This window comes from Chlamydomonas reinhardtii, chromosome 10, assembly GCF_000002595.2.
Source record: "Chlamydomonas reinhardtii strain CC-503 cw92 mt+ chromosome 10, whole genome shotgun sequence".
In the NCBI taxonomy this organism is placed as follows: Eukaryota; Viridiplantae; Chlorophyta; class Chlorophyceae; order Chlamydomonadales; family Chlamydomonadaceae; genus Chlamydomonas; species Chlamydomonas reinhardtii.
The window spans coordinates 3,118,155-3,128,398 of NC_057013.1; the positions used below are offsets into that span (position 1 = coordinate 3,118,155).

The following is a 10,244-nucleotide window of genomic DNA, read 5'->3' on the forward strand; positions in this document are numbered from 1 at the left end:
TTGTTCGACCTCGCGCGCGAGGCGCAACGTGCATGACTCTCGTGCCGTCTCGTGCTGGCCCAGCGAACCCGATCGCTAGCACAGACCCCACCTCCCCTGGACCCCACATCCGTCGACCCTCCAGCCCTACAACTTGGGCAGGTCTGGGCGTTACCCCTAACCCTGGACCCGCCAGGACCATATTAACATCATCTCAGAGGAGTCCGTGCGTTCATGCGGCCCATCCAACCACCACGGCGCATCTTGCGCCGCATCAGCCCTCATCAGCCGCCACTGCGCGGCAGCCCGCTCGCAGCCCTGCAACCGCCGCCAATCCGCTGTCCATACTCCCGGCACCGACGCGCCGTCGCACCTGCTGCTATCGCCCCATGGCAGCGCTGCTGAGGCCCATCCAGGTCACGCCTACTCATTGCCGCCCTGTTCCATGGGCCCGCCACCCGCCGCCACCCGCTTTTAAAGCGTTTTCTGTGTGACACGCCATCATGCGGGCAGTGCGTTTCACCGGCAGACATGTGGACAACGGCAGTAGAGTTTTAGCCAGGGGCGTGGAGCAGTGAATAGTCAGTCCTGAATCGGTAGTGTCGCATGGACTTTGCCCAAGTTGAGCAGCCCATCTGCCCATGCTTGGCTCTTGAAATCAGATAACTTGGCTAATGTGGCCCCAGCCTTGCCCATGTGTGCTATACAGCGCCCTCCACGGGTGCGACATGTCCCCATGGTAGGCCATCCGTGGCTCTCGCCAACGCGGCGTCCCCAGTCTCTCCACATGCGAACAATGTGTTGAGCTTGCGCCTAGCACGGACGACCACTCAGGACGATGTAAGAGGGCTAGCGCTGAGACAATCAACTTATCTAGCTCCTCACATCACGGACCCAGGCCGGACGGCTGGGGACATGGCTTACTATTTCTATGGCGGACTGCTTCCAGCACACGCTCGTGATGGAACATGGCAAGGGGCAGGAAAGCGTAGTCCCGATGTGTGTGGCTCCCACCCGTGCCCACATAAATGCGTAGCAAGAAGGGACAAGGCATTGGTGCGTCGTTCGCGCGCTGTTACTGTACCGACGGTAGCTGGCAGGTTGTGTCGATGTTTTGCTGACGCGCATTCCTCACGCTCCGGGCGCCCGGCCAAGGCGATAGCACCACACAGACTCAATGCGACGCCACACCGCGCGGATAGCATAGCCGATGCGCACCTGCAGGCAGTCGACCGGCGTCCACGGATGAGCTGTGTAGACGAGCACTAGCGTAATGCAACGGCGTGCAGCAAAACAATGGCCGGGCGACAGTGTGACAAACAGGGGCAAGAACAAGGCGAAGCAAAGCAGAAGAGGGGCCCGAATGTGTACGACAATTGTGGCGGGCAGGCCGAATGCGGTGCAACACGCCAACAACACAACCGGAGGTGAGGAAGCGTTGCTGATGGTGAGGATAGGTGCTGCGACGTTCGGTAGGGGAGCTGTGGCCGCGCACTAGTTGGGAGGAAGTTTCCGAGGCGTTGTTTCCGAGGCATTGTTTGTGGCTGATGTTTGTGGCTGATAAAGAAAGAAGCAGAGTTTCGGCTGTGAGCGGCTGGCGAGGAGAGGCGGGGGCTGTTGCGTTTTGGAAGGCGGGCGGAAGGCCGCACACGCCGGGAGTCGGGCAGGCTGTAGATTTTGCTGAAGCTCGTGATGGAACATGGCAAGGGGCAGGAAAGCGTAGTCCCGATTTTGCTGAAGCTGCGTTTGAGAAGGGAGCCGAAGGGACAGCTGGGGTGGGACAGTTGGTGTGGGACAGCTGGAAGGGACAACTGGAAGGGACTACTGGAAGGGACAGCTGGGAGGGACAGCTGGGAGGGGACAGCGGATGTGGGACTGCTGGGGTGGGACAGCTGGGGAGAGGCACGGGACAGCTGGGGAGAGGCACGGGACAGCTGGCATGGGACGCTGGGTGGCTGCAGAGGCTGGCAGCGCTGGGGCTGGTACGTAGGTGGGTACTTGGGTACGTGGCTGGATGGGGCCCGGGCTCACGAAGAGCTCCCCGGTGGCAAGACAGGAGGCGGCGTCTTAAAACCAGCAGCCCTGCGGCACGGGAGCGCGGAGAGGGGACACGCGCACACACACAGGGCAAAACACAGCCAGGACGAAAAGCCCGCCAAGGAGCCCGCCTACGCAGCCAACACGCGCCCGCCGCAAACAGGCACTCACACGCGCACACACAACCCACAAGACGGCCGAGAAGCCGGCGATCACGCACCGCACGCCCCACACACGGCCGGCGGGACAGCACACTCCCGAAAACCAGCGCCCCTAACGCAAACCCAAGAACCCGACCCGCGCCGAACCGACAAGGAAAAAGCCCACACGCGCGCCAAGCCCCAAACTTAGCACCGACCTGTGTCCCTACCGTAAAACTGGAAACCAGAAGCCCAGCACGGGAACACCGGCACGGCCGTCCCCGTACCGCAGAGCGGTTCAGGGCAGCCGGGACCGCTTCCAGCACACGCGTCTAACTGTCTAAGTGTGGTCTTGATTGTAGATTGCGCCTGCCCTTTGCTCGGGCGCGGCCGCTTCCGCTCACGCCAGCGCGGCCTGATCTTCTTGCGTTTGCGGCTCCTAAGACGCATGGTCAAGAGTGGGCTTGATATAGTATTATATATAGTACTAGGACCAGTAGTGATGGGACCGTGTCCCTCATCTCCTGTCGGCAACCAGGGAGGGTAGTCAGGAATCAGGGCGGGTAGTATGAGCCGCGTGTGCTTTACACGCATATTGATACAGGTGTCGCGTGCGGTCCCGAGGTCACGCCCCAAGTGGGGACCGCACGACAGCGTTCGTCCACGTGTCACACAACCTTGCAATCACCGCAACGCGGACAGATCAACTGTTCCTCAGGAACTTGCAGCCCACACCAAGCTAGCTCTCAGTATCGGTAATGTAAATTGATCGATCCCAGCCTTTGCCGCAACGCCCCCAATCCGAAGGATGCTCGTCGTGCATCGGCTGCCGTCAGCTATGACATGACTCTTGGTCTGGTAGAGGGAGTAGCCTCCCCTGAGTACAAGGCCCACTCGGCAAACAACTTACACACACATACAACCTGCATACCGTAACAACATTTACCATGTACAGCATTACGAAACCCAGCCGCGGTATTCATCCAACAGCTGGTGAAGTTAGTCAACCGTGTAACTTGTTAGGGTTTCTTGTGAAGCATCGGTCGTATTATCCCAAAAAAGCATACCGTTTACACACACGTGCCAGACGCGGCAGGGGGCCCTCACAACCACCGACGTGTGCGGAACTTCGCATGGACAGGGCACACTCATCAACGAGGACAACCATGTCTCGACACAATCGACATATGCTGTGCCAGTGGGCAACGCTTCAAGAAGACGTGCGGACCACCGAGCGCCCAAGCGCACAGACCGTAGTGTACAGTTTTATTGCACTCGCCCCGTCACGAGGCAAGCTGTCCTTTATTTGCTGCGGTTACGACTGAGACGAGGCCGTGACCCGAAGCCGAAGGTGCGCTCCTCCTCTTCCGCCTTCACCTCCGCCTGCATCACAGGGCCACACATGGATTCGGGAAATGTCAGTAAAGCCAGGGGCGCTACACAACGATACCCAACCACCGCCCAGAGAACCACTGGCTGTAGCCCTGCCCCAAGTCCGTACGAATTAGCTGTACCGCCCACGCACATACCTGCAGCATCGCATGCAGGGCGTCCGCGTCCATGCTCTCTTTGTGGACGCGTGTTGCCAGGCCGTCCAGCGACAGCGCAAACTGCGTTATGGTGCGGCCACACATGTAGTGCCCCGGCGCCAGCTCCTTCCAGCCCTTGTGGTCGGCCTCGCCGGTGGGCAGTGAGTCCACGTCGTTGGTGAACAGCACCGCACCTGCATGTGCATCGCGCATTGCAGCAGGTGGTCGCGTTAGGACAGCAGCCGAGTACTAGCCCGCCAACGGGTGTAGGCAGGGCTGCGGTTAGGGAACACCATGCGCGCGATGTCCCGCGATGCGTTAACCCACCGTCGGTGTCTAGCTTGTAGAACAGCGGCTCAGAGCCGGATGGGTCCCGCGCCGCGAACGCCTGCTTCTTCACGGCGTCGTACAAGACGAATGCGTACTGCCCCTGCGCAGCGCGTGATGGGTGGCAAGATGCACGAAATCCATTTTAAACTGCCGGCGAACACAATGTCTGTGCTGGCTCCCTGCCCTGGTGACGCATGCTGGCATGCGTGCATCCGACACGCGCACATGCCAACAACGCACCTGCAGCTCAGCTAGCATCATGACTTCCTTGCCGGCAAAGTGCTGGTACATCCGGAGCAGGCACGTTGTCGTCTGCGCGCCCGTGCCGGAGGCGGCGGAGGGGTCTAGCACGCTCTTGCCGCGGCTGCTAAACTCATGGTGACGCGCGCAAAGCTCGTGCAGGTTGCTGAGGGTGCCGAAGAAGACCAGCACCTGGTCCTTGGAGTTGTGCACGTACGGCGTAATGCGCACGAGGTGGTCGGTAATGGCCTGCACTCCGGGCTGGACCGCGATGGCGCCTGTGGAGGTGTGACCGTAGGTGCATCAAAGTATCACAGGGCGTTGCTGGCCAGCACAGGAGCAGGGGATTTAGGTTTGGGCCTCCTACGCCCAAGCCGCTGCGTTTGGCTGTTTGTCTGACGATACCGGTCTCGTACGAATCCCCACGAAAGGACTGTGACTGTGGACTGTGACCCTAATCTGACTCACGGCCGGACGTATGACACTTACCGCCAGGGTAGCAGAACTTTGTGACAGTTGGGTTTCCAACAGACACACTCTGTGGTGACTTGGGGGCAGCCTCGGCGTACCTGACAGGGGAAGGACACAGGTTGGAGGGGAAGGAACCAGGTCTCAGCCACCGCATGGTGACAGGTGACAGGTGGCGTACAGGTGTCCCCGTGTGAGTGCGGTGCAAGTGTCTGAGAGAGAGCGAGGTTTGGGTTTGGCAATTCAGGGTCTAAATGCCCGGGAGTTCCGATAATGGGCGTGGTGCGGGGGTGGAAGAGCCCCACGTTGGTTGTGTTGCGTACGCATCCAACTGTGGGCCACAGGGCCTTGCAGGGTTTTCGCTCGTTGGCCCTAGTCCCAGTGGCGTCGCCAGCTGGCCCCTGCCAGCTAGAAAATTTGTATTATTAATGCATGGTGTCGTTCCAGCACTGCTCCAACTGTTCAATGCCTTCTCGCAACTAGTTTCCAGAAGACCTGCACACGCCGCGACTGTCCGACCCTCTGCACACCTTGCGGCAGCCTTGTCAATCCGCGATGAGGCAGAGTCGCGTGAGCCAAAGAGTCCAAGCAGACCTGAGGGCCTGTGAGCAAGGGCAAAAGCGTACAGTTGGCGCCCCGAGACCAAGCGCATCTGTGCTCCATCATCGCCATTGCTGCTTACTTCACATAGGCAAAGAAGTTGCCAGACGCGGCAGCCGGTGCCGAGCTTGCAAGAATCATTCAAGAAGAAGTTTCGTGCACAGTGCGCGCAGACACGATTATAAGAGGCTTTGTTAACGTCTGTTTGCAAACAAACAAGCACGGGGCTGTAAGTCACCTTCTGCAAAATGCATGGAACTTCCGCATGGCACGCTGCTAATTCTCTTCCGCTGATTATACAGTACATGGACTACAGTGTAAGCTGCTAGTGATATGGAACTGTAACCTGTCAAAGAGAAGAGCTAGAGACAACTGCAGAGTGCGGACTTGCAGCAGGAAAACTGGCAGGAAAACGTCTGTCAAGCATCATTCCCCTTCAATGTATTAATTCACAGACCCTTCTTATACGCCTACAATAAACTGGGGCCGGAAGCATGAGCGACGACAGGTGTGGGCCCCTCGATGTCTGAACCGAGACTTGGGCTCGAGAACAGGGGCTCGAGAACATGGGAGCATTTACCTAACGACCAGCATACCTGTACCATATGTGCAGAAGGGCAAAGCGGGGCCTCAGGAGCCGGCCAAGCGACCGGAGCGGCGAGGTGAGCAACTCCCAAAGGTCAATTCTTGGTCCCGCTTGGTCGGATTGACCTGACAATTGCAGTCCTGGGACAAGGTTTAAGCATTTATGCTCCGATGCAGGATGAGAAGGCTCCGCGTGCAGGAGCTGGGGCTGCTGGCGGAGGTGGCATCTTTAAGTCAGCCGCAGTGGCCGTGCTGCGGCAACACCGCAAGCTGATGACGACTGGGGACATTACCAGGTGCGGAGGGGTTGTTTCACCAACCCAGGGGATGGCTGATGGGCAGGTTTGGGCAAGACTGCAGCCGCGGGGGAGCCTTGCAGAAGGTCTGAGGCACGGCACTGCGCCGTGGTACTGCGCCGTTGCGGTGTCGTGCAATACGCTCATACACGATTAACGGCTTTGGTACTGCATGGCGCCGAGGTGCGCCTTGTTTACGTGAGTCATGCCACTATGGCCTCAGGCTTGCCGTTGAGATGGGTCTTCTGAAGTGTCAGGGCAAGACCCCAGAGGCTACCATGGCGTCGGCACTGTACACGGACGTGAAGCGCAAGCTCCAGAAGTCGTTGTTTACCAGGTGCGCAGGTTGGCTTAAGCGGGGCACAACTAAGTGTCCGATAATCACAAGTGTTACACAGGGGCACAGCCGGCCAATGCCAAGCACCTGTCCTGCCTGCGCTTGTCCGACCTCGCCACCTGCAGGCCGCAGGAGGGTCTTTTCGGGCTGCGTGAGTGGCTGGATGAGGGCTACTACCCGGAGGGCTGGGTAGGGCCGCCCGACGGACTGGGGCTGGCGCCCTTCAAGCGCCGCAACAGCGCCAGCGCAAACGCGGGCGGCGGCGGCGGCGGCGGCACCTCGCCCTCCAAAGCCAGTCGGACAGGGGTACGTTCTCGAATGCTGATGCAGGCACGCTTACACGATAGGTTGCAGTGACTTGTGCCTGCCTGGCGTGGCCACCCGCGGAGCTGCCCAAAACAGCTGCTACTGGCTGGCGCGCTGTTACCCAACAGGTGCGCACGGGCCCGGGGCGATCCTCCAAAGCCCGCGCCTCACGGTCCTGGCGCAACGCGGGCAGCGACGCCGAAGATGAAGACATCATCTTGGATGATGATGACGACAGCCCAGTGGCGCGGCCCAGGCGGGGAGGCGGCATATCGCCGGCAGGAGAGGCGGCTGGCGGCAGCGGCACGACGCTGGCGGGGCTGGACGATGAAGACGGGGACGAGGGGCTGGGCGAGGGCGAGGAGCTGGACGCAGAGGATGCCATGGACGTGGACGGAGCTATGGACGGAGCGGGCGGGGAGGCTGGTGGGGCAGGCGACGGCTCGCCGCATGGAAGCCCGGAGGAGGGGGCAGCGGGGGAACGGCGGCTCAGCGGGGGCGGTGCGGAGGAGGTGGAGGCGCAGCCACCGGCCGCCGGCCCGACCAGTCACGGGGAAGAGCAGGAGGAGAATGGCGGGAGAGATGCAGCCGGCGGACTGGTGAGCGCGCACCGGAAGCATCTCGCAGCTGCATTGCAACCTGCACGAGGCTGTATTTCCATCTTGATCCTTCAAGGCTGCACCAATGCTGTACATGAAGCTAAGGCTAGTAATGCTTTTTCGCAGGCAAGCACCCGGCTGCAGCCGTCTCCCTCACCAGGCCAGGGCGCTGGGCGGCGAGGGGGTGCCCGCAGCAGCCGCAGCGGCGGCGGTGGCATTGTTGGAGACGGTGGACTAGCGCAGGACGAGTGCCTCTCCCCACTCCATATGCTGGGCGAAGCAGCCATGAGCGAAAGCCAGGGCGACCTGGTGAGCACTGACGGGGACGGTTACCGCACGCGCAAAAACGTAGACTATCCTGAGGAGGTTTGATGGGCACCATAGGCCCATAGGCTGTTTGAGGACCTCACATCACTGCTGCCCTGCGTGTTCTGTTGCCTTGTGCCCTCAAACGCAGCCTCGCGGTGGGGGCATGAGCGTGGACCAGCCATCCGCCAAGCGCAAGCGGCCTACCAGCATCGCAGTGCCGGATCGGGGCGGCGGCCTGGGCGGCGTGGAGGGCATCACGCCCAAGTCGCCCTACGAGGACAGCCTGGCTGCACTGCACGAGATCGCCACCAGCCCCTCCACCTTCGAGCTGACGTCGGTGCGCGAGCAGCGCGAGGCTAACGGCAGCCTGGGCAGCGGCGGCAAGGGCGGCCGCGCGAGGCCGCGGCTGCATGTGGACGTCCCGGGTGTGGGCGACCTGGTTGGCGGCCTCAATAGCCGGCGTGACGGCACCCCGGGCGCATCCCTGCTGACTGACAACTTAATGCTGCATGTAAGGCGGGGCGCACAATTTAAGGCCGTGCAATGCTTGATTCCTTGCTCTTGCCTGCGGTGTTGCAGCGATTGTGCGATGGCGGACGATTGTGCATCCGACGATTGTGCATCCGGCGATTACGGTGTGCCCACACAGGGCGAGACCACGCCAGCCATCCTGGTCCAGGCCTCACCCGTCACAATGGCGGACGGCCAGCAGGCCATGGTGTACCGGCAGGCGCCGGTGATGGTGACGCTGCCACCCGGGCTTGCGTCGCCGTCGGGGCCTGGAGCAGGGCAGCTGGACCCGCAGCCGCTGGTGCACGTGCAGCTGCCCAACCACATCCCCGCGGAGCTGATGCACATGCTGACACCCGGTGGCCACCAGCAGCTGACGCCAGGGCGCCAGGCGTCGTTGACGGGCCTGGGGCCGCGCGGCGGAGTGCTGAAGGTAAGGCTTGGCGAGGAGGTGCGGCTCAGCAGCCATGTACCATGGACCGTGCGAAAGGCGCCCGACTGGTTGTGTGAGCGGGTAGAACGACCTGTCACTACTACGAACCGCTGTCAACACTTCCCCTTTCAACGTTGCAGGCTGAGGGGCCGGCGTCATCGCGTGCGCCGGGCCGGCGTGTGAGCTTCTCAGGCCAGGTCGGCATTCTTGGGCCGCCATCTGCTGGCGCGCCAACCCTACAGCCGCTGCAGCCGCCCAGTCTGTCGCTGCCCAGCCAGCCGCCTCCGAGCACCGGGGGCGCCGGGAGCGGCCAGCAGGTGTGGCCGCCGCGGCTGACTCCGGCGCAGGTGGAGAGCGAGCTGGTGGGGATCAAGCGCGTGCAGACGGTTGTGGAGCGGCTGGAGTCCAAGCTGGGGAATACGCATCCCCAGGTGCGCCCGTTGCAGACGTCGTGTATCGGTCCATGCAGAATCCTTGACAACGCTTGGCCATACTGTGTATATGCACGCTGACGCTCCATGGTTTCTTCTGTGCTTGCGTGTGCTTGCACAACTTGTAGGTGGGCAAGGCGTGGCTGGCCCTGGCGCGTATGTACCAGCATGTGGCGGAGGCGGAGCGCAACAACGGCGTCAACTGCGCCAGCAGCATGACCAAGGCCGCGGAGGCGCTGAGGCGGGCGTGGGCGGTGTGCCGCGGCTGCGCGGAGAGCTGCGGCGCCGCCATCAGCTGTGACGAGGCCTTCAGCTACCTGACCAGCTCGTGTTCCAATGCCGCGGAGGCAGCCGCTGCGGGCCCGGCGGACGGACCCCTGTCGCGGATTGGGACGCCGCCGCCCGCTGGTGACGGGGGTGCAGTCCTTACAAACGTCGGAATATCGCCCGTGGATGCAAAGTCGGCGGGCACGGCCACGGCCGGCGTGCCTTTGGCTTCTGGTCTGCCAGGTGGCGCAGGTGCTGGCGCTGCAAATTCAGACACATTGGCGGTGCAGGGCTAGTGAAATGCTGTGCACCCCAGCTGACGCGCCGGACTGTTGTACTTTCGGACTGACTATAGGCCATACCATGTACGGAACACGGACCTCTGGCACATCATGTCATTCGCAAGATCGCAGGTGCACATAAGCGTACAGCAGCACATCATAATGTATATTGACGATACTGAGTTGAGCCAGTCGACGCAACGGATAATGCTATGCCATGACGTGGAAGTAGCCGTGAGGTCACACTGTTGTAGGCAGGACTTCACTGTCTGAAGTTGCAGGTAGGCAAGCCGGCCAAATAGAACACGAAGGGTATGTACAGAGCGACAGCTGACGGCGCGCCCGCATGCTGCTGTGTGCGACATGGTCCACGGGACAAGTTGTGGATGGAGTGATGGTGATGCCCGTGTGATCCAAGGTGTAACTTGGTGAGCCGGAGCTAACTGGCCCCATTGCTTGGTATTGAAGCACAGAGTGGGTGCGTGCATTGGAGTTCCCATACAGCCTTGCACACAGCTGAAATTGTGGCTAAGCCGCATCAGCGCTGCCGGTAAGACGGTAAAATCA

The 10,244-nt window shown here is 61.4% G+C and overlaps 2 protein-coding genes across 2 annotated transcripts; one reads left to right on the forward strand and one right to left on the reverse strand.

Annotated features, from left to right (window-relative positions):
* Positions 1-2,726: 2,726 nt before the first annotated feature.
* CHLRE_10g441750v5 (uncharacterized protein) lies at positions 2,727-5,522 on the reverse strand. The gene is made up of 7 exons (XM_043066808.1): positions 5,406-5,522; positions 5,254-5,325; positions 4,745-4,824; positions 4,256-4,533; positions 4,013-4,115; positions 3,686-3,879; positions 2,727-3,539 (listed from the first exon to the last, which is right to left on the reverse strand). The coding sequence occupies exons 1-7, from the start codon at positions 5,462-5,464 to the stop codon at positions 3,459-3,461; spliced, it is 867 nt and encodes a 288-aa protein (XP_042920205.1). The 5' UTR covers positions 5,465-5,522; the 3' UTR covers positions 2,727-3,458.
* A 129-nt stretch (positions 5,523-5,651) lies between these two features.
* On the forward strand, positions 5,652-10,243 carry CHLRE_10g441800v5 (uncharacterized protein). The gene is made up of 11 exons (XM_043066809.1): positions 5,652-5,831; positions 5,937-5,985; positions 6,086-6,204; positions 6,428-6,541; positions 6,667-6,847; positions 6,976-7,446; positions 7,573-7,755; positions 7,904-8,266; positions 8,405-8,698; positions 8,839-9,129; positions 9,258-10,243. The coding sequence occupies exons 3-11, from the start codon at positions 6,182-6,184 to the stop codon at positions 9,690-9,692; spliced, it is 2,355 nt and encodes a 784-aa protein (XP_042920206.1). The 5' UTR covers positions 5,652-5,831; positions 5,937-5,985; positions 6,086-6,181; the 3' UTR covers positions 9,693-10,243.
* Position 10,244: the final 1 nt, after the last annotated feature.

What these genes read in the sequence shown, in the direction of transcription:
- CHLRE_10g441750v5 (XM_043066808.1), bottom strand. Translation starts at nt 5,464, where the DNA reads ATGATTCTTGCAAGCTCGGCACCGGCTGCCGCGTCTGGCAACTTCTTT. An exon ending in AACTTCTTTGCCTATGTGAA is followed by an intron (nt 5,326 to 5,405) that starts GTAAGCAGCAAT and finishes CCTTGCTCACAG; the next exon opens with GCCCTCAGGTCTGCTTGGAC. An exon ending in CCCTGCATGCGATGCTGCAG is followed by an intron (nt 3,540 to 3,685) that starts GTATGTGCGTGG and finishes CCTGTGATGCAG; the next exon opens with GCGGAGGTGAAGGCGGAAGA.
- CHLRE_10g441800v5 (XM_043066809.1), top strand. Translation starts at nt 6,182, where the DNA reads ATGACGACTGGGGACATTACCAG. An exon ending in GAGATGCAGCCGGCGGACTG is followed by an intron (nt 7,447 to 7,572) that starts GTGAGCGCGCAC and finishes GCTTTTTCGCAG; the next exon opens with GCAAGCACCCGGCTGCAGCC. An exon ending in TGGGGAATACGCATCCCCAG is followed by an intron (nt 9,130 to 9,257) that starts GTGCGCCCGTTG and finishes CACAACTTGTAG; the next exon opens with GTGGGCAAGGCGTGGCTGGC.